Source organism: Castor canadensis, chromosome 5, assembly GCF_047511655.1.
Source record: "Castor canadensis chromosome 5, mCasCan1.hap1v2, whole genome shotgun sequence".
Lineage (NCBI taxonomy): Eukaryota > Metazoa > Chordata > Mammalia > Rodentia > Castoridae > Castor > Castor canadensis.
Window position 1 is genome coordinate 152,635,024 of NC_133390.1, and position 26,311 is coordinate 152,661,334.

At 51.3% G+C, this 26,311-nt stretch overlaps 1 protein-coding gene across 2 annotated transcripts in view; it reads right to left on the reverse strand.

Annotated features, from left to right (window-relative positions):
* Positions 1-16,849, reverse strand: part of Hspa12b (heat shock protein family A (Hsp70) member 12B) — a 22,774-nt gene extending 5,925 nt beyond the window's left edge. The window contains exons 1-12 of one of the 2 annotated variants that reach the window (XM_020176553.2): positions 16,744-16,849; positions 12,098-12,157; positions 10,236-10,333; positions 9,159-9,283; positions 5,029-5,215; positions 4,552-4,656; positions 4,131-4,247; positions 2,382-2,556; positions 1,465-1,551; positions 967-1,071; positions 600-858; positions 6-109 (exon numbers count right to left, since the gene is read on the reverse strand). In XM_020176553.2, coding sequence (XP_020032142.1) covers positions 6-109; positions 600-858; positions 967-1,071; positions 1,465-1,551; positions 2,382-2,556; positions 4,131-4,247; positions 4,552-4,656; positions 5,029-5,215; positions 9,159-9,283; positions 10,236-10,333; positions 12,098-12,140 — 1,405 coding nt within the window. In that variant the 5' untranslated portion in view covers positions 12,141-12,157; positions 16,744-16,849. The remainder of the gene's footprint in view (positions 1-5; positions 110-599; positions 859-966; positions 1,072-1,464; positions 1,552-2,381; positions 2,557-4,130; positions 4,248-4,551; positions 4,657-5,028; positions 5,216-9,158; positions 9,284-10,235; positions 10,334-12,097; positions 12,158-16,743) is intronic. The other variant, XM_074074420.1, reaches the window with a different exon arrangement.
* Between the last annotated feature and the right edge of the window lie 9,462 nt (positions 16,850-26,311).

A 26,311-nucleotide genomic window follows, 5' to 3' on the forward strand; every position in this document is an offset into this window, starting at 1 on the left:
CTCACCTATGTGTTGGATGATCCCATTGACTGTGGGCTGAAAGAGCTCGTTCATGGCTTCACAAGACATCCGGAGCATCCCCTGTGAGGACCACTTCACGAAGTTCACACTGTAGGTGGTGAAAGTGGTACAAGTTCTTGGGTCAGAGACCAGCTGCTTGTAGTTTGTGGTCCTCACTCCCTACCCCTGCGGGTTGTGTGTGAAAGGTGGACCATTGCCCCTTATCCTCAACCGCACTTCACTGTCTGTTCCGGTTCCAGAAGATGATCTTCCCCTTGCCTTGGTGCAGAGGAGCCATGGAACATTGGCTGGTGGGGCATGGCAGGGAGAGGATACGCACCTGCACTCTCCACCCCTCACCCATGGCCCATGATTCTCCCTGCTGCCAACTTTGGGCTGTACTTCCTGCCTCCAGTGGACCGCTCCCCACCCCCCACCCACCCATTACAGCCTCCCCTGTCTCTGTCACCGTCCTGGCTAGCATAATATGTAAGATGGTTTAGGCGGAATCCTCCACCCCAGCTCCCTGGGGCCCACGACTTTCTCTTGCAGGGGCAGTCCCCTCCGCACACTCTGTCTGAGCTTGGGCCCGGGCCCACCTGCTCCTGCGCAGGGCAGTCTCCACGTTATGGCCTCGCTGCTTGCGGTAGAAGTCAATGAAGGAGAAGGGCAGCGAGATGTTGAGTGCCCCCGCACGGTGCGGGGCCGCAGTGCGTTTTCGGGCCTCGAACGCGATGGTCAGATCCACCCAGGCTGCTGGGCGTTGCCTTTTGAAAGTGGCGATGAAGTCCTCGCCGAAAATTCGACAGAGCAGCTGCTCAAAGGCCAAATCCACGCCCACCGCGCCAAAAGGGCCGCCTGCAGTGGGGCAGGAGACGGAGAGGGTGTCAGTGCTTATTCGTCCTCCAGGGGGCGTTGGCGAGACTGGGACACGCTGAGTACCAAGGGCGCTGCCTGGCTACTCACCGGATGCCTTGTAGAGCTCCTTGAGGGTGCCGTGCGGCTGCTCCAGCTGGTGCACCGTCAGGTCCACAGTGCCTCCCCCGCAGTCTGCCACCATGTAGCGGTCTCCTGCAGCAGCCAACGCAGGCAAAGGCTCAGGGCCTGTCCCGCATCATCAGCCCTGCCCCCTGCAACCTCCAACCCAGGTCCCAGGAGCCTAGCCTGCGGGGCGGGGAGGATTGTGAGGGACTTCAGGGCCTCCAAATAGGAGCGCAGGGTGTGGGAAAGAACTTGTTCTAAGGGCTCTACAACTTCATCTGCGTGTCTGCTGATAATCTCCTGAAGGAATGGGCGTTTGGCGTGCAACTGAGAGTGGGGTGGGGGTGCAGGTGACTGTGAAGGAACTGCCAGGTTAGGTACAGCCATGGTTAAAAGGGCGGACGTCGCAAATGTGCCCTTCTCGCATCAGTACATGGTTCCCTGCAAGGGGCCAAGAAATGTCCCTCCATCCTCCTCGCTCACCTGCTTGCAACTCTGCCCACAGTTCTCCCACGCCTGACTCCACCAGGAACGTGCGGCTGTGGCGGGACCTTCGAAGCTGTTCACGGGCTAGGGTTGAGGGACAGAAGGAGAGTGAGATTAGAAGGAGCTACCTACCACTTTCAATCCTGTCCTCCCTGCCAAGGCCTTCCAGAACACCTGGAGCTCCCATGCTCTGAAACCCCGCCCCCCACCGTCTTGGGGGGTGATGCTGACCCCCCAACCCCAGGCACTACATCCAACAGTTAGGGGAGGTATTTCTGGACTCAGGGCTTTCCCCTGAGGGAGGGATCAGGCCAGGGTACAATCGGATCTAGGAGGGTTTGGGTGGGGGAAGGCCTGGGAGTGTCCAAGGGGAGCTCAGGACCAGGGGCCTCTCCCTGTCATGGGGAATGGCATTTGGGAGGATGATCAAGGTTGACCATAGCTGTCTGTGGCCTCAGTGCCTGACAGCAGGAGCTTGGGGCTGCCCCAGGCGGGGCAGGGACAGATGTAGGAAGATAGTTGCAGTGGGTATTTAAGGGAAAGCTCCTTTCGAGGAGAGTGGGGGTGACTTCTCCCTTTATCAGAGCCCGCTGAGCACCTGCCCCCAGGACAGGTTGTGCCCCCTACTCTCAAATACAGTACCTGCCTGAGTCCATCCCTCCTAGACCCTACTCCCCTAGGCAACGTGATCTCCACCCTCAGTGTAGGATCTTCGGGTCAGGGACTTGTTCTCCCTCAGACGGAATTCCACCAGGGATGTTTCGACCCCCTTAGATTGGACTCTCCCAGAATGGTGGCTCCTCCCTTCCTGTCATCCTGGACATGACTTTATTTCTGGTTTCCATTTCCCTCTAACTCTCCAAGGGCAATTGCCTCCAAGCCCAGTGCTGGATAGTGTGTGTGGGGCAGCTCACCCTGCCGGAAGCTGGAGTCAATGGAGCGGCGCTCACCCAAGCGCCCACCGCTCTGGGTCCGGCTACTCAGGTCCATGAGCTGATGCAGGCGCAGCTTGCGGCAGTAGACAGAGGCAGCCTCAGGTTCCAAGGCAATGAGAAGTTGTTCTGCATCCTCTCGAGACACCAGGCCAGCCTGCAGATGGGGCAGGATGGGGTGGTATGATGGGCTGCCACATCTAACATGGCATCTGAGGCTTGGGAGTGCTTATCTCTTCCCGCATCACACCCCACCCATGCTAGGCTGAGAGTTCCCTTCATGCTGCACATATCTGGAGCTGCCTACAGCCAACCTGTGACCAGACTGGGGAGAGCCACGGCCATAGCCAAGGGATTGCCCAGCAGGAAGAGATGGCGGAGCTGCAGCAAAGTTCCCCTTTGCAGGTGCAGGACTGACTAGCTAAGCACTGGCTGGGGTGTTAGCAGGGACTCTAGTACAGTGTGGGGGATACAGTGGACAGAGGAGATGGCAGGGCCCCACTGGGCTCACCACGCTGTTGTCAGACACTGACCACAGGCTGCCCCACTCCCAGGAGAACTTTGGTCCCAGAAAATCTGCTATAGCTGGAAGGAAACAGTGAAATTCCAGGCACTTGGGATCTATGCTTCCTGCATCAGGGCAGGGGATCCCTTTGGGGAGCAGTTTAGGGTTTGTGGGGTTCCCTGGATTCTAACCAAGTGGGGGAGGGGCATAGGTGGGGATGGAGATTTCCTGCCCAGGGCCAGCCCTTCCTGAACAGGCATCAGGGAACAGCGTGGGAGGAAGCAGGGCGGGTAAGCAGGCAACAGGACACTAGTGTGGGGGGTGTTTGTTCTGGGGGGAGGGAGGGTGGCCTTCCTTCTATTCTGATCCCTACAGGGGATGTCTACTCTGCTCAAGGTCAGCTATTTACAGGGACAAGCATAGGTACTACAGATCTGACCCCTGGATCATGACTGGTCCACAGGTATGGAGATGTTGGGGACCCTAGTATTTCCAGGGGGTCCACAAGCAGGCTTGAGATCCCTTTTGAATGTCCTAGGGTCTGTGCCCCAAGGTCCTAGGGGCAGGGCCAAGCAATGAGTCTTATTTGCCAAGCTGTTACTGGAAGGTAATGTCTGAGCCCCGCACCCCTTTTTCTCCATCCTTTGGGCATTTTTATGGTAGGAAGGCCAGCACACACCAGCCACAACCACCTCCCTTCAGTTTCACAGTCCTTTTCCTTGCCTCAAGAACCTACCAAAGCTGGGGCAGGGGTAGGGGTATCCCTGAAAATGCCACTGCCAGCTGACATGGATGTTCTTGGTGCCTGGCCTGCCACTGGGAGTGTCAGCTGCTATTGGTACACAGCTGCTCCTGCTCTGGACAGCTGCCTGAGCCAAATGGGAATAGCCTTGCTTGGACAGGTGTCCCATCTACTCCCCCAGCAAACCATGAGACTCATATAGACCCTTGCCTCACTTTGGCCAAATCAGTGATACAATCCTCCCTCTAGAGCACCCTTTGTGCCTAGGCTGAGGCTAGACTTCAGTGAGACTACATCTTTGCTCAACCCTTCTCTGTCCTGCTTCCTCACTCCACTTTCTCTTGAGAACCCATCTTCAACACAAGACCCCATCTTGGGTTCTGCTTCTGGTAGACACTGTCTACACTGATGGCAGGGAGATGAGGAGTGGGCCAGCCCAGGGCTTTCCAGAGCAGTGTTCTCTGCTCCATTTGCATGTCCTCACCAGGTAGGCAGCCTCCCTCATGAACTGCTTGGCAGGCTGTTTCCAGATGGCAGGCACCGTCAACACCCAGCGCACAGTGTCTTTCTCTGGCAGTGATGGGCACTGCTCTCTCAGTTCCTGGAGCAGGAGAGGGCAATGAGGGGACATCGGGCTTGTGACATCTTCAGCCCTCTGGGAGCTGGAAGAACTAATCAAACCACAGGAAGGATTCCTAGCTGATTTGGAAGTGTCCTCCACTACCAAACACCTGTGGGGCCTGGTACAGATTCTACCAGACAGGAAGGCAGGGGACTAGAGACGGTGGCCTATATGACCACCTATATGAGTACTCATCTGATGGACCTGGGATGAGATGAGGGGAGAGGAATGAAGAAGGGGGGAGTCCCTGCATCAGTAGGCAGGAATGGGGTCCGTGGCACACCTGAAGAGCGTGCTCCTTGAAGAAGCGGAGGGCATGGGCGAACACCTCCAGGGCCGGCATCTTCTTTCCATTTACCGCCTCTAGCTGGGTCTTCAAGGTGAGATCCTGGCAGGGACACAGAGCTGCTATGCAGGAGGCCATAGCTCTGCCCTATTTCCTGATGGATTCTTTTTTTAATCACCCCATTTCCTGGAACTTCCTCTCCTCTTTTGCTCCAACCTCACCTTGGCTCTGTCCCCAGCCCCAGCCCTTCCCTTTAGCCCAGCGCCTCCTCTTATCCTTCCCCACTCGGAGTCCTGCCCACATTGCCACCCCCTCCCCTCGCCCCAGAGCGTCTGAGCTCCGCCTACCTTCTAGTCCTTCCCCTTGAGCCTCCCCCTCGGCCCTTCCGCACATCTATTAGCTGTGTCCCACCCTCCACCAATTACGCCCTTTCCCATGCCCCGCCTCTCTGCCCTGAGCCGGAATATGGCTCACAGTGGTGCTGTGGATCTTCATCTTGAACTTCTCAAAGTAGAGCCAGTCCCGCGCCTCTTCAGGGTCCAGGTCATGGTAGTAATCACGGGCGGTATAGCCAAAACTGTGAAATGCGCCCTCTGGGGTCAGCAGCAGGCAGGTAGGGGTCTTCTGATGGGCCACACCGGGGTCCCCGCCCTCCCATTTCCTGCGGAGGCACACGTGGTCAGTGGGCTCTGGGGCCAGTTGTGTGACCTTGGGCAGGACACAACCTTCCTGAGCCTGTCTTTCAGTGGGAATAATAGTACATACCTCTTGGGATTCTTGGGAACAGCAAAAGGCACCCTCTTAAATTTCCATAAATGCTACCATGGGAGCCTCCCTATTCTATCTGACCCCTGATCCTTCTCCTAACCCCTGTTTCTTCCAACGAGGTGCCTCATTTGACCTCTTTTCTCCATACCCTTACAAGCAGCAGCAAGCCAACATCCATTGGCTTGGATCTGGGCTCCTGATGTGTCTCTCTGGGACCCTAGCAGAAGCCATCTTCCAGCAAGTTGCTTTGTCCTCCTCAAGGCTGTCTTCCAAGGCCAAGCTCCTTCAAGGTCTTTCATGACCATTTCTATCTGACTCACTTTGGCAGCTATACCCTAGAGGCTGCACTTGTGGCAGGTCCCCCAAACCTGAATGAGATCATTCAATGAGAACTTCTCTAGCTGTAGGGGCATCTAGACCCTCTCCCAGAACTCACTGCCCACTACATTGCCTGGCAAATCCTTTCCTCCCACTTCCTCTTTCTTCTTTGATGCCTTGACTCCTTCAAGTCAAGTTCACCACTGCAGCCCTTTGGGGGAAAGAACTGGGAATGTAGGCAGAAGGAATAGCATGTATAAGAGGTGTGGAGGAGCAGGGGAACCAGCTCTAGATTGGCTCAACAAGCAGCAGGAGAAAATGCAGCACTGCCAGCATCAGATAGTGAGTATTGAATGCCATATCAGAATCCTATCTTGATGAATTTTAAGTAGGGGAGCGAAGAGGCATGACCACATTTGCCTTTGGAAAGGAAAGGTGCTGGTCCCCATGCAGAATAGACTGGAGGAAGAGAGGATGGAGAACATAAACCAGGAAGAAGGATATTGCAGTGGTCCAGGTATAAGAGGGTGGGGGCTGAACTTAGATAGGAAAGGCAGCCATGGAGAGAGGGGAATGGGTATTCCAGAGACAGTAGGATGACACAGAAATGATCGGGCTTGGTGGCTGGTGATAAGGGAAGTCTTGAGAGGAGGTCAAGATGTTTCCCAGTTACTTCCTGTGACTGTCACTCTCATAGGATAGAGACGGTGTCCTTTCATGTGTACTCATTCCTAGCACAGGGCCTGGCATGGCCTTAGCTTGGGTGCTGATGAGTGTGCCAGCTGAGCTGCCCTGCACTCCTAGAGGGTTATAAATGCCAAGAGCCTTTGTGGCCTCCTTCACGTGGAGGGAACACAGAAAAGGGGAAAAAACAGTCCAGGCTCAAGAAGCAGTCCCATGTATCTTTGGGGTAGTGGCTTCTGTCTGTCTCTCCATTCACCCATCCATCCTTAGGAGGCTCCCTGTAATCTCCCATCCTAGGCAGGGTTGAGAGCTTTGGAGTCTTCCATAGCTTCACCTCCTGGCTGCAGCCCTAGTAAGATATAGTAGAAGGATCAGGGTCTTGAAGTCCAGAGAGGAGTTATTATGCTTTGGATATGATTTGGGTGTCCCCCACAGGCTTCATGTGTTGAAATTTAGTCACCATTGTGAGGTATTAAGAGGGTGGAAACTGCCAGCCATCAGTGGCTCACGCCTGTAATCCTAGCTACTTGGGAGGCTAAGATTAGGAGGATCGAGGTTCAAGGCCAGCTCAAGGAAATAGTTCCTGACATTCCATCTCCAAAATAACCAGAGTAAAATGGACCAGTGGTGTGGGTCAAGTGGCAGAATACCTGCTTTGCAAGCCTGAAGCCCTGAGCTCAAACCCCACTCCCACTAAAAAAAAAAAAGGAAAAGGGAGGGGTGTGTGTGGAAACATTCCATTTACGGCATTTAGAGGTGAGGCTTTTGGAAAATGACTGGAACTAAAATATGGTCATTATTGTGAAGCCTCCATGATTGAATCCCAGTTGCTTTATAAGGAGAGAAGCTGGGCACTGGTGGCTCAAGCCTGTAATCTCAGCTACTTGGGAAGCTGAAATCAGAAGGACTACAGTTCAAGGACAGTCTGGGTGAAAAGTTTGTGAGCCCCCCCATCTCAACAAATAGCTAGATGATGTGGCATGCACCTGTCATCCCAGCTATGCAGAAAGAATAAACAGGAAGATCATGGTCCAGGTCGTATGGGGCAAAAGGTGAGACCCTATTTCAAAAATAGCAAGCGAAAAAAGGGCTGGGGGCATTGCTCAAGCTGTAGAATGGTTGCTAGCAAGCATGAGTTCAACCCCCAGTACCACCCCTCCCCCAAATGGAGAGCAACTAGGGCTGGGGCATGGGTCAAGTGGTAGACTACTTGCCCAGAAAGCCCAACACCCTGAACTCAATCCCTAGCACTGCATAATAATGATAATAATAACCATGATGAGAGCAGACAGACACAGAGGTACCCAGACATGTTCTCTGTCTCTTGCTATGTGATATCCTGAGCTACCTTGGAGCTCTCTGCCAGCAAGAAGGCTCCAGATGCAGCCCCCCAATCTTGCACCTCCAGAACCATGAGCCAAGGTAAACTTTTTTTTCTTTAATGAAACAGCCTGACTCCAACATTTTGTTATGGTAACAAAAATATACTAATATAGGAGTGTTCAAAAAAACCCAACAACATCAAAAGGTATCTTTTCAAAACATCTCTTTCATATCAGTTGTGACTTGTTAACCTCTGAACCTTCATTTCCTTGTTTTCCATTTCACATGTTGGACCTAAGAATCTGCCTCTAGAAATCTACCCCAGAGAAATGCCAGCAAAAGTTTTCAAAGAAGGACACTCACTGCAGCAGTTTTTGTAATAGTGAAAAATGAGGGGGATAAAAGTATCAAGAGGGGAACTGATAAATTATGTTACATCTGTACAACACAGATGTTCAAAGAAAGTGGGAGCTCTGTATGTACTCACATAGAACCTTTAGGAAATAGTGTTGCAAGTTTAATAAAGCAAATTCTGTGCTCACCTTGACAGCACATATACTAAAATTGAAATGATGCCTGCTCAAGGATGACATGCAAGTTTATGAAGCATTTACTTAAAAAATAACAAAGCAAATCCTATGGCTGTCCCCCTTTTTTTTTTAAGAGAAGGTCTTGTTATGTAGCCCAGGTTGGCCTTGAACTCACAATCTTTCTGCCTCATTCTTCAAAGTGCTGGGATTATAGGTGTACACCACCACAGAGAGCCCACTTTTATTTTTAAAATGTGTGTGTGCATTTGTATATAATTCCAGAAATAGATTCACTTTTTTGCATGTTTGTTATGTCTCAATATAAAATTTAAAATAAAAAATAAAGCCCCAGGTTAGAGGTGTGGCTCAGTGGTAGAACACTTGCCTCTAATACACAAGGCCCTGGGTTGGATCCTCAGGACTGCAAAAAGAAAGAAACAAATAAACATATATAGGCTAGGTGTGCTGGCTCATGTCTGTAATCCCAGCTACTCAGAAGGCAGAGATTGGGAGGACTGAAGTTTGAAGCCAGCTGGGGCAAAAAGTTAGCAAGTAGGACTTGGTGACATGAACTGAGATCCCAGCTACAACCTGGAGTCTGTAGGTAGGAGGATCACAGTCTGACGCTGCCTCACGCAAAAACTCAAGACTTTACCTGTAAAATAACTAAGGCAAAAAGTGACTTGGGTCATTGGCTGAAGTGGTTGCAAGCATAAGGCTCTGAGTTCAAACCTTAGTACCACCAAAAAACAAATAAATAAAGCCCCACATTTCCTGCAGAGGGTGGGAGAGATCCAATTGAGGCTGGGCGCCCGGACATGAGGCTCAGCCTATAGCCTTTTGTCCCAGTGGGGGGTCCCAGACTAGGGACAGAAGGGACCCAGAGAAGACCCCATGCCTCGGTAACTATTTCTAGGAACAGGAGATCCCAGGGTTTGAGGACACCTCCCCACTCCAATCTCCCAGCCCAGTCACTTTCACCTCATCATGTGGATGGCCTCAGGATCACTGGCAAAGCTGAAGGCATAGCCACTGGATGTGGTACCAAAGTCGATGGCCACTACCACGGAGAAAGGAGCCTGCTGGGGGACTCGGGTCTCTGGCTTCTGCAAGTCCAAGAAGTCTAGACTCAGCGAGCAACCAGAAGGGATCAGCCAACTGCCAGCAGAGAACACCTCCCTTTCACTAGCTGTGGTCCAGACAGCCCTGGTCCACCCACCTGCCTGGGCTCCCCTCTCCTCCCAGGCTCCAGGCTGAGTCCTAGACCTGCCAACTGCTCAGAAAGCCCAAGAGGCCTCTCAGGTAACCACTTGCAGTTTGGGGCTCAAGAGCCTGCTTTCCTGCTTCCAATTCTCCGCCTACCTTCTGCCTGGACTGCCTTAATCCACCCCCTCCTCACATCATCTTCCCAGCCTTCTACCAGCCTGGGCCCAGCTGGGAGCAATTTCACTTCTCTGGGCAGTTTTATAGGTCATGGACCTGCTTTTTGTGTCTACAATGACACAAACCAGACTGATTTTGTGGCAGAGAGGAAAGACCCTGTGCATGTGTAGAGTGGGCCCTGCCTCTCTCAGACTTCCTGAGAACAAGAGGGTGCCCAAGCTGAATCACTAGGGCAAGACCCTCCAGTTTGGGGTGACCTAGGGAGCACGGGGGTGGGGAGGCTATGTCCTGGAAACGTCAAACGAGCAGTTCCAAACTTCATTTTTTAGCAACACACCTCCTCTGTCCCAGATATGACTTGGATTAAGGTGTGCTTGTGGCTGACAGGAAAGGGAACATTTCTGGAGGGAGGCCCTGTGCGCTGAGGACATAGAAAAACCACATGCTTGCCCAATATCAGTCACAATGGCCCCTGGTGACATCCTGCAGCAGGGAGGGCTGGAAGTGAGTTAGCTGGGGCTCACCTTCTGAGATGAAATCTCACATCTTACAGGCTAAGACCACAGGGAACACATGACTATTGTGTGTCCTCTTCCTTCCCAGCCCAGGCCCCACATAGCTCTGTCAGCACAACCCTCCTCTACCCACCACTCCAAATCTCTGATCTGGGCTTACTGGAGACTGTGAAGGTGTGAGTGGGGCAATGCCACAGCTTTCCTGGGTCCTTGGGGAGCCGGGTGGGCTGGGCACCGGGGACCGCTCTGGGCTGGAACCTGCAGAGAAGAGAGACAGGTCACCCTGACACAAAGAGGTCTGGAACTGGAAGGTTCTCTATCAGTCCTTGCTGGACAGAGGCAAAGGGCCCCTTGCTGAGGTAGGAAGGACATGCACAAGGCAGGGATAGAGAACAAGGACCATTATCAGTTGGAGGCAACACTTCCTTGAAGGGTGACCTATGTATCACTGGGCTCCTTGTCTTCCCTAGCACCCCTCAGACACAGCAGGGAGGAGAGGAGGCAGAGAGGCATTGTGTGGTGGGGGGACTGAGCCCAGAAGTGGGAGGAAGGGAGAGATGGGATAGATGAGCTCCTGGGATGGAGTTCAAGGGTGCAGAAGCCAGGAAAAAGAGGAAGCTACAGACTCAGTGGCTGGGAGGAGGAGCAGCCAGCCCAGAGGTAGGGCTGCTCCTCTCTGTCCTAAAGTTTGGCCACATGGTTGTAATCAGAGCTTAAAGGAGTTCCCCCTCCCCCATCCCCACAAGGGCCACAGATAGGCCCAGCTGGCTGCCTGGGGAGGATTGGAGGAGAGCAGCACCTCCCTCCAGCCCAGCACTGAACCTAGGGATGTGCACAATTCCAGAGTCTGATGGCTTGTCCCCCAGCACACACACCCATGCACACGTACACATGCCAGCTAGCATATGTGTGTGGGGGAAGAGGCCCCCGAGACCCTCTTGCAGGCCCAGGACAGGGCTGGACCTTAGTCGTGAGGAAGTAAGAGCATCCTCAAGAAGTGGCCCAAGGGCTAGCTTGAGGGGTCAGGCAGCTCACAGGAGGGCTGCCTGGCTGGGCACCACACACCGAGCTTTGCTAAGAGTCATGGAGGGAGAGCTACCAGGGTTCCCTTGAGACCCATGCATGGGGACAGAGGTGGGGAATGGGATCTAGCAAGAACATCCAGGGACAAATCAGCAAGTCTGTAAGGCTGCACAGTGGGCCAGGGCAGGGTCCCTTGCCCCCTCAGCTGTAGCCTGGCCAAGTGATCTTGCTGGCCCTGGGGTGACCCAGAAATATATATGAGGGGCTGGGAATGAAAGGGATTCTGGGAAGTGGCTGGAAAGGGCTGTAGTCTGTCTGGGTGCCAGAAGGGCAGGGGCACCAGAGTCACATTCTGAGTGCTCCCCTTCCTTAGGCAGCCAGCACAGGCTTGGCCCTGCCACCAGCTCCAGCTTGAGAGGCCAAGTTGCTGAGGCTTGAGCCTGGGAAGGGAGGCAGGAAGGAAGGGCCCAGCCCGCCAGGTCTTTGTGAATGGACTTCCTGAGGAGTGTCCTGCCTGCTGGCCTCCCACCCCTGCAGAGAGCCCAGAGCTTGCTCTCCAACCAGGCCAGATGCACAGAGCTCAATGCCCATGTGTCCACCTGCAGACTACATACTCCTACAGGTCCTGTGTACAGGGACCTACCTGTAGACACTCCCCCAACACACACACATAGGGTCTTGTGCACATACCTGCACAAAATAAAGACACATGTATATGCAATTCTGTGCACATTCACCTTACACACACACACACATACACACACAGACTCATATGCACAGAGGGGTTCTGTGAATAGATCTGCCCTATGTACATACACACCCATACTCACACTTACATACACAGACCTGTGTACAAAGCCCTTCCTGCATGTGTGCACACACAAGCACACATTCACAGCATAGCTCTCAGGAACCTCTAGTGGGAGAGGCACATGCGGACAATGGGCCAGTTAGTCTCTGTGCTCAAGCAAGGAGGGATGAGATTGGCAGTTGTCTTACCAATGTACAGCCCCTGCAGGCCCATCTCTGGTACAGCCAGCATCCTTGCAAGCCCTGTAGCTGTCAACAGGAACAGACAAACAGAAATGGGGTTTACTTGTTCCTTTGCTCTCTCACCACATGCTTATTTGTGTTATCTATTTACTTTTGGCTGGAGTCCTTTGAAGCTAACCCCAGACATCATGTTTCATCTACAAACTCTTCAATATGTCTCTCCAACAAAGACATTTTGAAAAACATCACCACAACTCCATTATCATGTCTAACAAAATTTACAGCAATTCTTTCATTTCATCTAAAGCTCAGTCCCACTGGCCCAGCATGGCTCAAAAATGACTTTGCTTTGTAGAAATCAGGATTGTCCTCATTGTTTTCTGGGGCCCACTTTGTGCCAGGTGCTTGGCATCTGTGATTTAGAGAGAGACACTGTCCCCACCCTGGGGACCCACAGCTGATTAGGCCTATTCTGAGCAAACAGAAGTCTGGTGGGAAAGACGATCATACCCAAGACAGTTATGCAAGTGGTTTTGGGATTACAAACAATTCTGAGGCCTGTGAAGGTGACAGCAGTGTAGGAGAGAGGGGCTGGGCTGGGCTGCCCTGCAGGCAGACCCTGATGGGCCCTCCTTTAGACTTGGTTTTGTAAGAAGGACAGGCATCAGCAAATCTTGAAGGCTTTGAACTGGCAGGGTAGGGGTGGAGCATGACCTAGCTTGTGCTTTGAGCGGCCCTCAGGTTGCACAGGGAGGGAAGATTGCTGGGGGGTGGAGGGTAGGGGCGCAATATGGAAGCAGGAGCCCAGGTGGGCTGCTGTCACTCTGAAGGCTATAGAGGATGGTGGCAAATGTGTACCTTGAGACAGAAGTGGAGACATTTAAGAGTTAGTAACTAAAATCATCAGAGCTGATGAGATTGGTTATGAGGGGTTAAGAAGAGGATGTCAGGTGGTATTTGTCTGGCTCAAGCTGGGAGATGGATGGTGAGCTGGAGAACACTGGAGAAGGGGCAGGCTGGCAGCAGATTGGGATGTTGTTTGGAACTAATATGATCTGTAGGTCAGGGAGAAATCTGAGTTGGAGATGTACATCTGAGAGTCACTGTCATGGGCGACTTGGTACAGAGTAAAGGGGGAAGGGAAGGGAGGCAGAGCCACAAAGGCTAAATAGGGGAACGTGGGCTGGTCAAGGGACTGAGAAGCCTCCTGAGTTTTCATGAAGACCATGACAAGAGGGTAAAACTAGATGCATTTAAGAGGTCATTAGACTGCAAACACCTGTCTTAATGGCCCAACACAGGTAAGCCCAGGTGAGACATAAGTAGGAGACGAGAGAACTGAGCTAGACATTGGCTTAGTTGAGACGCTTGGCTGAAATCAGAAACAGATATGATGGCAGTAGCTGTAGGGAGGGGAGGAAGGACATTTGTTGTTTCCTAAGATGGAAGGAACTTGAGCTTTTGTCTATGACGTTCTGGAGGCCAGGCTCTCAGCAGATCCTCCACAACTTCGACAGCTTTGTTACTCAAAGCCTGGTCTCAGGCCTGGCAGCATTGGCATCACCCTGCATCTCCAGGAGCTTGTTAGAAATGCAGACCTCAGGCACCATTCCTGAGCTGCTGGATCAGCACTTGACTTTAAGGAGATCCCCAGGAATTCAGATGTGCATTAAAGTTTGACAAATGCTGCTTCCGGGTCCCTGCTCCTGTACAGTATGGAGATCATAAATGCTATGTATGCTCTTATCCACAGGCCCGATTGCTCCTCTAAGCAAAGATGGACCCTCCTGCAGCCCACTCCAGGGCCTGGTCAGGAAGTTTTGCTAACAGAACACAAACAGACACTGGCATGCCCATACACATATGGATTGAACACAAATCCAGCCCAGTCATGTACAGACACCCAGACTCCCCCACATTCTCTTGTATGTCCAGGGTACTCCTGCATGACCAGTACCATAGAGATTTCCAGATACTTGCAGTCTTGCTGCCCTCCATGTCCCTGGAGGTATACAGTTGACTCCCCAGGAATCAGAATCAAAAGAAAGATGAGGGCTGGCTGTGTGTGCTTGTAAAGCAGCAAAATGATGCTGAGAAAAGGGAAAGCAAATAGAGGGGATGAGTAGGGACTTTGGGAGCCAGGACAGAAGCTCAGCTCAGAGTGACAAAGTACTGTGCTGGAGCTAGATCCCACAAACTCCACAGAGCTGACACTGGATCTCTTTTCCCAATTCTTCATTCACTGGCATCACATTGGTGGCTTGAGATCAGCCATGGTTGGGAGTATTTACACCATGGAAATTGGCAAGCTACAAATCAAGCTCTCAGAGAGTTAATCATAAACCATTTACCAGCACACGTCTGGATCCAAGCCACAAAGGAGGAGCTGGCAGCCTGATTTGTATGTTTCAATTCTTCAGCAAATTTGTATTGGGCATTTCCTTGTGCCAAACTGTGCTAAGGGCTGAGAAACACTTTGTCCAATGAATGAATGGATTTTTTGGACCAAGGATACTGGACATGAGACTGCCAGGAAAAACAGAGTTGTCACTCTAAGCTCAATTGCCTATAACCTCCCCAGCTCTTCTGAAGCAGGAGCACATTCCTGTCTTGAGAGTGTAATATACAGGCATCCCCACACTGGGGTCTCAGTAATGCCAAGAGCCTATTGTAGCACCTGTTGTGAGTGTGTCATGTCACCCCTCTGTGCCTCAGTGCCCTTTCCTATAAAATGGGTGACACTGGGGCTTGTGAGGACCAAGTCCAAATATAGAGGTGATGATAAAGGAAATGAGCCGGGCATGTGTGAGCAGTGTTCTTTCCTTCACTAAATGGACTCTGAATTTTCAATTGTTAGTTTTTGATCTGAGAATTCCATTCATGCTGAGTTCATGGGAAGGATGGAGGAATTGAACCAAATTGTGTTAAGCAAGGAGTTTTCATTGAATCCCTAAGAGGTAGGAGGGGGTGGCAGCCACACAAGAATGCACACATCCCTATGTGTCTTTGGGACCCCTCCCCACCACCATGCACACACACCCAAAAACACTTAAGGAGAATGCTGACCATAGAATTCAGGACAAGCTAGCTCCCCAAAGCTAGGTCTGGGCAGAGTCCACAGCTGGAAATGGGGGAGGCAGACATCCCAGCCCAAGAGCCCACTACTTTCAGACTGGTGATACCTCTGGCTTTGAGAGTAATTGGGTGGGGCAGGTTGACTTACACAGAGAGTAACTCCATTTCCTATCTGTAAGCACATGCCAGATTCTGGCCCGAGCTTGACTTCTACCCTACCGTTAGACCCTTAACCCTCCTTGCCCATGGACTGACACTAAACTCTCAGCCTCATGTTGACCTCTAATCTTCATATTCACCCCGACTCTGGCCCTGACTTCTGTCCAACAGGCATAGCCTGTCAGGTACTGGGGACCAGGACCAGTTGTGGCCAAGTAGAGACTTACAACCAGAGACTTCCTAGAGTATCATCTCCACCCTCCACCCTCAGTCTCATAATAGCTAGTTTTTGCCCAATGGAGAGGATTCTTCGAGGATCACCTCGAAGAATTGTGGCCTGGGACCTCTGCAGGTTTGTGTTGTGGATGGATTTTAGGACTCCACACAGTGCCGCTGAGGACAAGGAGCTCACCTTATCTTAACGGTTCCCCTCCTCCCTGGGACCCTGCCTCCTGCCAGCGATTTAATGGAATATGACTGTCACCAGGCTAACTAAGGCCACAGGCATTTCTCCCAAGCCACAGATTAGGCCAACCAACCAGGGCCCAAGGGTCAGATCTGAAATGGCACCCAAACGGCTGCCCCACCCTGTCTCTGCAGGAGCCCTCAGAGAGAGGCTGTGGAGTGAAGGGCTGTCCTCTCCTGTGCTGGGGCAAGGGTGACAGAAACGCACTCCTATGGCCCTTCCCAGTCCTCAACTTTGTTTTCCATACATCCTGCCCCACCACCTTGGGTCCTCATTAGGGGAGCAGCCAGTTCACAAATAACCTCATCCCACGGGGTCCTGAAACCCTCTCATCTCTGCCCAGAAGTCCCCAATGACCTCCCTCAACTTCGATGGCTCCTTAGACCCATCTGCCCATGGGAGTCCTGGTTAAGAGTTTCCTCCTTCCCATCTCTCCCACACACAAGCTTGCTCCAGAGACAGCTCCAGGTCCCTATGGGAGTCCAGACCCACCCAACCTGGACTCCAAGCTGGTCTCACTAAGAGCAACCTGAGGTCCCCCGTGAGGGCACCCGCATCCTGGCCACCCATCCACTCTCTTGTATCTCCGGACCACAGGACTTGGGGCCTGTGAGGCACCTCCCAAAACACACATGCATTGGACCCCCAGGTTTCCCCTCTGGCCTAGGCAGTGTGCCCCCACAACTGGCTCTGCAGATCAGGCCCCAGGACACAGTGGCTCTCTTGCTAGCCTCCTTCTTCCTGAGCCTTCGCGCAGCGGATGGGGGGTCCCAAAGCCCGGGTAGGAGCCTTCGCGCTGCCTTTCCGGACCCGCAGCTCTACTTGTGAGAGGGACCTGCAGATCTGCGCCTACCCGCCCGAGAGTTAGGAGCGTTTTCGTGGGGTCTCAGCCGACAGCCCAGGGCGGCCAATGCCGCGCCTCTCTCGGCAGCCCCCCCGCCCCAGAACTCACCTGTGCCCTCCCGACAGCTCCACTGGATCCCGGCCCGCAGCCCTCGACGTGCGCCCGGCCCGCGGCCTCCGGCGGCTCTGGCCCCGCGCCGCCCAACGCGCCCGCCGCCCCCTCCCCCGGCCGGATGGCCGCGCTCCCGGCCCAGATGTGCGAGGCCGGGGCGGGGCCTGGCTGCGCGGGCCTCCGCGAGGGGCCCAGCCCGGCCCCGCGCCCCGCGCCCCTCCCTGCGCCCCTCCTGCGCCTCGCCGCCCCGTGGCCCCGCCGCGGCCCCTCCCCCGCACGGCGGGCGGCCCGGGGGGTGGGAGAGGCAGAGGGGGGAGGAGGAGAGACGGAGGAGGAATTCCAGACCCTCGCCGGCCTCCCGCGGCTCCCCGCCCGCCCCCAACAGCCCACCTTGGGGCTCAGCCTTGGCCAACCCATCTGCTGCTGCCAGGTCCTAGCCCTGGCGAAGGGGGTACCCTGCACCAGACCTCTCAGTCCCTTGACTCAGAACCCCACCCTTCCCACCCCTTTCCCCAGCACGTTCCCTAACTCAGCCTAGAGGGTTAGGCTAGAGGGCTGGGACTTCGCCCCAGTGTCAGAGTAGAGATGCTAGGGGTTTCATAGGCTGGGGTCTCACTTCTGGCCAGAAGACCCCTCAGAACTCATCCTGCCTCAGTGGCAAGAAGCACTCAGCCTCTTTCAAATGAGCCTCACAGCTTTCTTCCTGTCCCATCCCAGGCTTTCTTGGGGATCCCAGATGTAACCCTCCAAATAAGGGATTTGTGGGTGGAGCCCTGATTCTGCGGCAGGGGTTGGGGAGGCAGTGTAGGGGGAAGGGACCCTCATGGAGCTTCCTAAAGCAGCAGACATTCCCTGCCCTGACCTTCCTGCCCCTTCACTTCTGCCTAGTATGTCCGAAGGGTCTTCAGGGTTTCTCCATCCTCTCTTTTTGGACCGTTTCCCCAGCCCCATCAGATAAGGCTCTCACATTTTTGGGGTCACCACATTTGCCCTCTGCCACTCTACACCTTTGCAGGGGCCATTTTCCCTTCTCCTCTCTGCCCAGCCTCCCTTAGGCTTGCTGTCCTCATTATCAGGGCCACTGTCCCAGAAGGCCTTCTTAATGAGGTTAGGGAAATGGTATGCCCTGCACCAGCAGTTCTGGACGTTGATACCTGTCCCAGAAGCCAGCAGGGTGTCTGCCTCTGAGTGTGTGGCTGTACCTTGTGTCTTTGTGTCTCTGTGTGAGTGTGTTTGTCTGTACTTGTCTGTGAGTGTGTGATAGGAGTCTTTCGTCAGGGGCTGATGGTCTGAATCTCATTTGAGGCTGCACCAAGCCAGGGAGCACTGTAGGGTGAGTATGTGTGAACCTTTGAGCAGAGGTGCAAAGGGTCTGGCCCTTGGCACGTGCCTGCCTTTATCTTTTTCTCTTCCATTCCCATCCATCCATTTGCCCTCACAGCCCCCGCCCCCCATACACACACACACACACACACACACACACACTCCCAGCACCCAAAATTGACTCATCTCTGAAGGCGACATTAGCAGCCCTCCCGCAGGAGTGAAGACCTAAGGACCATTTCTGCTTGGCAGTAACTCTACCCCAACTTCCAGCCCCTGACTACAGGCCCCCTCAGTCTGATGCTGGAATCACAGGCCCCACCCTTGGGCAGCTTCCAGTCTGACACAGAGAAGGACAGCAAATGATCTCAGTGAATCCTTGATCCATGCTACAGAAAGTTCAGTTCAATTGGGCTCCAGTGTGTTTGGACAGAGGTCTTGCAGAGCCCCTGCCCTTCACCCGTTGTGCCCTTGTGTCTCTCTCCTGCTCCTCTCCAGGCCATTGCAGGCCCACCCACTGACCTCACCAGTTTCCTGCTTCTCCCTGGGTGGGGGACGCGTGAGGAAGGATTGGCCTCTGAGTGTGTCCTCCCCTGGAGCAGCCTCTCCCCAGGCCAGACCTCCCTTCTCTGGGCCTCTGCCCAGGGCCTTCCCCTCCCAGGGGATGCCCTTGCTCCAGGTCCTGCCCTATAGCCCATCTCCAGTGTGCAACTGGGGGAGACTTCTAAAGGTGCAACTCTGGCCTGCCACGTCACCACTCCAACAGGACCTACACGAGAAGGTCCAAATGATCCAAGGCATGGAATGTCCTTGGCTGATCTCCCAAACTCCCTTTCCCAGCCCTAACTTCCAACCCTCTCCTGCCCTTAGGAGAAACTAGTCCCTGGAACTCTATTATAGGTTCTGTGTCTGCTCAGAGAGCCTCCAGCCCCAGGTGGAGCTTCAAGGAAACTATGTGGGTTTGGAAGTCCAGACAGGGCTCCCCTTTCCCAGGGCCCACTACATGGCAGAGCAGCAGGTAGAGGGTGAAGTTGGAAGCCATCCCTAACCCTATTGGTCCTGAAAGGCTATGAAGAATTTTGTGTCTTCTCCACCTCTTACCCAAGCCTGGCTGCTTGTTGTGTCCCACAGCCTGGGGTGGACACACAAACACACACACACACACACACAGAGGCACATGTGTGGAGTGGAGGATAGGCAAGGCTTTGTTCACCAGTGGACTCTGTCAATTGAACTGCCCTAGTCACTCTCACCACATGCATGGAAAGAAAGCCTCTTTGCTTCACTCTATGAATGAGGAAGCTGGGGCTGAGAGAAAGGAGGCGCTGCTGGGTCCAGACCTCTCAGTCTGCCTCTGAGCCTGTGCTCTTGCTGAAGACACAGTACAAAGGCTGGTGAAGAGGCACACAGCCTTTTGCATTCCAAGTTCAGGAGCCATGCTTCCCAGATGGTAGCCTGGCCCTGCCACACAGTCCTAGGGATGAGCAGTGGGCAACTCCTGGGACAGAGACCTCTACATGTTCCTTTATCAGATTCCTGAGGTGTGAGCTTCCTTCCAGGAATTAGTCTGCTTGCCCCCACCCAGATGGACTTCCTCTTGGTAGCCCACAGTCTCGGCCTCAGGCAGCATCGTTTTCCTCACTGGCCCCTTCCCACTGCCGCAGGAGCCAGGTGACCATGGGGTCTAGGCTAGCCTTGGTGGCGCCTGCTGTCAGTGCTCTGATGGCAGCTCGTGCCTCCTACCTTCATAGAAAGAAAGAAACGGTCCCTTTTCTAGCTGGGTCACCCCACTGCCCAGTCCCAAATGGCACACAATACACCAGAATTGGACCCACCTCCAGAGCGCTGTACTTGCAGCCTTCTCTCAGTATGGTTTCAGCGTTTCCCTACAGACATAAAAAAGCCTTTCGAGAGGAGGTGTTCCCTGATCTGAGACCTGAAGAATGACTGAGAGTGAACCACATGGCGCATAGGGAAGGGTATCCCAGGTGGAAGAGACCATGCACACAAAGCCCCAGAGGATGAAGCCAGTGGAGGCAGAGTGGAATCAACACACTTGGCAGCCATGGGTGGAGGGCTGAGCTGCCCTTGTGCCCTCCCACACACACATCCTGGTCCTTTGCAGGAACCAACCCCCCCACCCCACCAAGCCAACTTGTTCCCCTTGGGTGTCTTCTGTCTGCAGTCTTAAGTCTCTATTCCTATCTCCTGGGAGTTCAATTTTATTGTACAGTTCCTTCACTTAGCTTGGTAAGACCTCCTCTTCTTAGCCCCTGTCCCACAGAATTGTCCCTCTGGGGTGGCGGGGTACATAAAGGAGCAAGACTAAGGGAAAATGAAATGCCGGGAAAGATGAGATCTCTACCTCAGCCATGTCAAGGTAAGGAGATTATGGGGTTGTTTGGTAGAAGATGCTGGGTACCCTACCCCAATATCTATTCTCATTTATTTTTTTTGGCAGTACTGGGGTTAGAACTCAGAGCTTTGCACTTACTAGGCAGGTGCTCTACTGTTTGAGCTACGCCTCCAGCCCTGTTCTCATTTTCTTAATGGCAGAAATCTTCAGCATAAAGACTGTATCTGTCCAAGTGTGGCTGGGCAACGTGTAATGCTAGCAATTGGGAGACTGAGGCTTGAGGCCAGCCTAGATTACATAGTGAGACACCCCCACCCCTCAAAAAAAAAAAAAAAAAAAAAGAAGAATGTATTTTTCAGCCTCTCTTGCTGCTAGCTGTGACCAAGCAGCAAGAGACTAAGTGTGACTAAGTCTGGCTAATAAGATGAAAGCAGAAGTATCCTGTGGAATCTTCCAGAATCCTTCCTTAAAACAGCTGCTGGATACACCTTGTTCCTTGCTCCTCATCCTGCTCTGCCCCATCTTGCTGCTTGGAATGTGGATGGGATGACTGGAACTTTGACCCCTCCTTTGAAAGACACATCTGAGTGTAGCTAGATCAATGACCTGCCAGAAAACAGAGTCCTTGGAGCAGTAGGTCCATGCCAGCCCCAGCCTGGGTATTTCCAGACTTTCAGATGTAAGAGAAAGAAACTCTTTTGCTTGGGACACTGTATTTTAGTCTCTGTTACTCACAGCCGAATGTAATCCTATCTGATTCGACCCCACAGGGAAATGTTGACTCCGCATTTAGTCCATGGATCTGGAACTCTGAGTGGAGTTTTGGGCTGCGGTAGAAATTTGGCTGTTATTCTCAGCGAAACCAAAGACACGAGGACGAATGAGCTCACCCAGGCAGAGAGTAGGGAAGAGGGCTGATCAGGGGCCTGCCTGCCCCCTCCGCCCACTGCACTGCCCAGTGCTGTCCATGAAAGAGGATTCTGGCTTTGTCCACTCCGATTCACCCACCCCCTCTCAACATTGCACTGGGAGGTTTCTGCCTCCCAAGAACACTTCTTGGTTTTTATGATACAAAATGAAATGGAAGGAGAATGGGAGGAGGATAGGAAGTGTCCAGAGTAGGTTGGGGAAAGTTTTTGGAAGAGTTTTCTTCTCTTTTTCTCCTCTCCTCCCCTTCCCTCCCCTTTTTTCCCAGCTCTGGGGATTAAACTCAGGGCTTCATGCTTGCTAGGCAAATGCTCTACCACTTGAGCCACACCCCCAGCCCTTTATTTTGTTTTTGAGATAAAGTCTTGCTGACTTTGCCTGAGCTGATCTCAAACCCGAGATCCTCTTGCCTCTACCTCCAGAGTAACTAGGATTACAGGAGTGTGTCACAACATCCAGCCTCAAAAGAGTTATTAAAGAGAAAATTCCAAGGGCAGCTATGATGTGTGCCCAAGTGGTGGGGGAAAAGAAGGGGATTTTTATTTATTGAGCAGATTGTACAGACTCTCCACATATCCCTTCCCTCACACAATTTCCCTATTAATATTTTTTTTGGCAGCACTGGGGTTTGAATGCAGAGCTTCACACATGCTAGGCAGGCACTCTACCACTTGAGCTACTCCACCCACCCCAACAATTTCCCTTATTAGCATTTTGGATTAACTTGATACATTTGTTGCAATTAAAGAATCAGTATTATACATTAACCCAAGTCTATATTTTACATTAAGGTTCAATCTTTTTTCTTCTTGCTAATGGGTCTGCTATGTTGCCCAGACTGGCCTCAAACTCCTGGGCTCAAGTGATTTTGCTGTCCTCACATACTTGAGTAGCTGGAACTACAGTTGTGAACCACTGAGCCAGGTTAGGTTCACTTTTTGTGCTATACTTTCTATGAGTTTTGACTGATGCCTGATGTCATGTATCCACTACTTCAGTATGTTATAGAGCAGTTTCACTGCCCTAAAAATCCCCTGTGCTCCATCTTTTCATCTTTTCCTGTCCCCTAAACTCTATAATTTCTATAGTTTTGCCTTTTCCAAATGTCAAATGGTTGGAATCCTCTACACATAGCATTTTCAGACTGGCTCTTTCATTTAGTAATAGGATTTTCAATTGCTTCCTGTCTTTTTATGGTTTGGTAGCTCTCCCTTTTATTGCTGGATAAAATTTCATTGTGTGGCTGTACCACAATGCATTTACCCATTCACTCATCGGAGGACATCTTGGTTGCTTCCAGTTTTTGGCAATTATGAATAAGCCTTCTATACAAGTTCATGTGCAGACTTTTCTGTGGACATAACATTTCAATTCAATTGGATAAACAAGTGTGTAGATGCATGACTGTGAGATTTGATGGTAAAACTGTGTTTAATTTTGTAAGAAACTGTCAAACTGTCTTCAAGCTTTACCACTGAGCTACATCCCCAGTCCTGGATTCTGGTTTAGAGGTGTCCTGTCATTTTAATTTGCAATTCTCTAATGCATGTGATGTTAAGCATCTTTTGTTTATTTGTTTTTGGCAGTACTGAAGTTTGAACTCAGGGCCTCACACTTTGGGCAAGTGCTGTACCACTGAGCCACGCCCCCCTCACCCCAGCTCTTTTCACCTTAGTTATTTTTCAGATAGGGTCTTGCATTGTTGCTCAGGGCCTGCTGTGGACCTAGATTCTCTCTCCTATTCCTCCTGTGCAGTTAGGTTTACAGAAATGCTCCACCACATCCACCATATTTGTTGAGATAGCTACTTGCTAACTTTTATTTTTTTGCCTGGGCTGGCCTTGTAACATGATCCTTCTGGGCTCTGCCTCCTAAGTAGCAGAGATTATAGGCCTGCACCACCATGCCTGGCTTGATGTTGAGCATCTTTTCACCTGCATTTCTGCCATATGTAAATGTGTCCGTTTATTCCTTTTGCCCATTTTTTAAATGGGGTTGTGTGATTTCTTACAGTTTTAAGAGCTCTTTGTGTGTTTTGTGTAACAGTTTTCTTGTTTGACTATCTCTCTGTCTTGCCAGATGTGTATTTTGAAAATATATTGCCCTGGTTGTGATTTGTTTTTTTCATTCTCTCCAGACATTGCATTTTTATTCATTTTTTTCTTCTCCATGAATATAGTCATTCCACATCTCCTGAATCTGTTTGCCCGATTGCAGCTACCAAACAGATACAAATAGTGTCTCTTAGTCCCCGTTCCAGGTTTTTGGGAGAGGCTATCATTTGACTATTTGTTGAAGTGGGAAATCAGTTATGGCTGGTGTGGCATTAGTTATGCTGTGGTGGCACCAGGCAGTCAGAGGGAGTCTGGGAAATGAGATTTCATTTTCCAGGGCTGGGGGTATGGCTCAAGTGGTAGGGTGCCTGCCTAGCTCCTGAGTTCAATTCCCCAGTACCATAAAGAGAGAGAGAGAGGAAGGAAGGAAGGGAGGGAGGGAGGGAGGGAGGAAGGGAGGGAGGAAAGAAGAAAAAAAAATTCACTTTCCAGCCTCTGCAATTCAGAAAGATGAACTAGAAGGTGTGGGGATAAGTGTGTGGATCAACCCTCCACATAGACACAGGGGCAGAGTCCAGTGGATGCATGGGAGCTCACAGCATGATAAGAACATGGAAGTTAAACATTCAACCAGTACAGCTGGGTGCACATGGCTCATGCCTGTAATCCTAGCTACTTGTGAGGCTGAGATCCAGATGTTTGTGGTTCAAACCCAGCCCAGGCAAATAGTTTGTGATACCCTATTTCCAAATTAACCAGAGCAAAATGGACTGGAGGCGTGGCTCAAGTGGTTGCGCACCTGCTTTGCAAGCATAAAGCCCTGAGCTCAAAACCCAGTCCCACCAAAAAAAGAAAAAAAAAAAAAAAAAAAAAAAAGAAGAAGAAAATTTAATCAGTATAAAATGAAAAGCAAAATTTCCTACCACCAGTTCCACTCAGAGCTTTTTGCATTTTTAGCTATTATAGAGTTTACATCATAGTTGCAAATGCAACTTTTTTTTTGTTTCTTGACTTAGTAACTCAGGAGATCATCTGCAGATACCTCATCATGTGAGCAAGGAATTTCTTCATTAATTTTATTAAGTGGGGGGGGTCTCCTTATGTTGCCCAGGTTGGCTTTAAACCCCTGGACTCAAGTGATTCACCTGCCTCAGCCTCTGGATTATCGTGAACTATAGGTATGAGCCACCTGGCTAAGCAAGGTCCTTAAATCACACGAACTCTAATCAACCCCCAGGTCTACTTTCTTGGCATTATTATCGCAGTCCTATGTTGTGGCTACTTAGAGTTCTAAACAGTCTGTATTGAAAGTTTAGTTCCTTATCCACCAACTTCACACCAAACGTCTTCAGCCCCATCACTGTATAAGAAAAATTAGCCCCTCCTCTGCCACCTGACGCCTCTTTTCCCACCTCCTTCCAGTTTCTGTTGGTTTTCTCTTTCCATTTCCCTGGTTGAAGTTTGTTAACATTTACAGTCTATTCTGGAATTATAATTAAATCTCTTATGTTTTATCTTCAGGTTGATTTGGAAAATTGAGAACCAATCAATGCTGTAATTATATAAACATGAGTTACGGCAGAACCAAGTAATAGGATATCTCCTTTCAGAAGGAAATGTAATGCCGTTCTACTCTGTGCTGTTTGAGGAGAACTTACTGGTTCAAAGTCAAGGTCAAATGGATTGTCTTTTTCTTATAACTCTGCTCATTTCTCAAAACCATGCCTCACATGCGTTGCTTCATATTCAGTTCCTGGAATAGATTTTATTGTTTCTGGCTTTCTAATTGCTTTTCTTTTTTCTCTCAGAGAGAAGAAACAGATGTCATCTCATTGTGTCAACAGAAAACCTACTTGCCGTCTCATGTCTGAGTCTTCTTGAAGTGAGATATAGCTGCTGTTGGGCTTATTCAGATTCTTTCCTTCTCTCTCTCTCTGCAGTACTGGGCTTTGAACTCAGGGCCTCCTACTTGCTAGGTAGGCAGTCTGCCACTCGAGCCATGGCCTCCAGCCCTTTTTACTTTAATTAGTTTTGAATAGGGTCTCATGTTTTTGCCCAGGCCAGCCTAGATCAGTATCCTCTGTATTTATGCCTCCCATGACAGGCACACACCACCACACCCAGCTTACTGATTGAGATGGGGAAGTGTGGGGTGGGGAGTCTCATGAACTTCTTTTTTGCCAGGCTGGCCTCTAACTCTGTGATCCTCCCAATCTCCACCTTCCAAGTGGCTGGGATTATAAACTAACATACCTGACTTTCTTTTTTCTTTCTTTCTTTCTTTCCTCTCTCTCCTTCCTTCCTCCCTTCCTCCCTTCCTTCCTTCCTCTCTCTCTCCTTCCCTCCCTCCTCCCTTTCTTTTCCTGTGTTTGGATCAAACACAGGACATGGCACATGCTAAGTACATACTCTACCACTGAGCTACACCCCTAACCCTCCCCTGCCCTTTCTGTTGACGAACTGCTGCTCTCCCTGCTCCCCCCAGTTGCAAACTTTCCCTTTGAGGTGCTTGTAACCAAGACCTGGCAGTTTACCTTGATTCATCTGAGGGCTGGGCAGACAACTGAGGAAAGGATAATTGGAGTCCTTCTCTGGGGTTTGATCAGTGGTATTGAGACAGAGAAGCACTCACCTTTTAGCTTCAGGTAAGGCTTGATCCAGGGACTCAATGATATTATTAAGGACTCAGGGGTGACTATGTATCTTTCCTCTGTCTCTCCATGTTGTCTTCATGCCCAGCTCCTCCAAGTAGATGGCCAGAACTCAGGAGTTGAAATCAAGGCGCTTTTTTTTTTTTTGGTGAGACTGGAGTTTGAACTCAGGGCTTTTCACTTGCAAAGAAGATGCTCTACCACTTGAGCCACACCTCCAGTCCATTTTTCTCTGTTTATTTTGGAGATGGGGG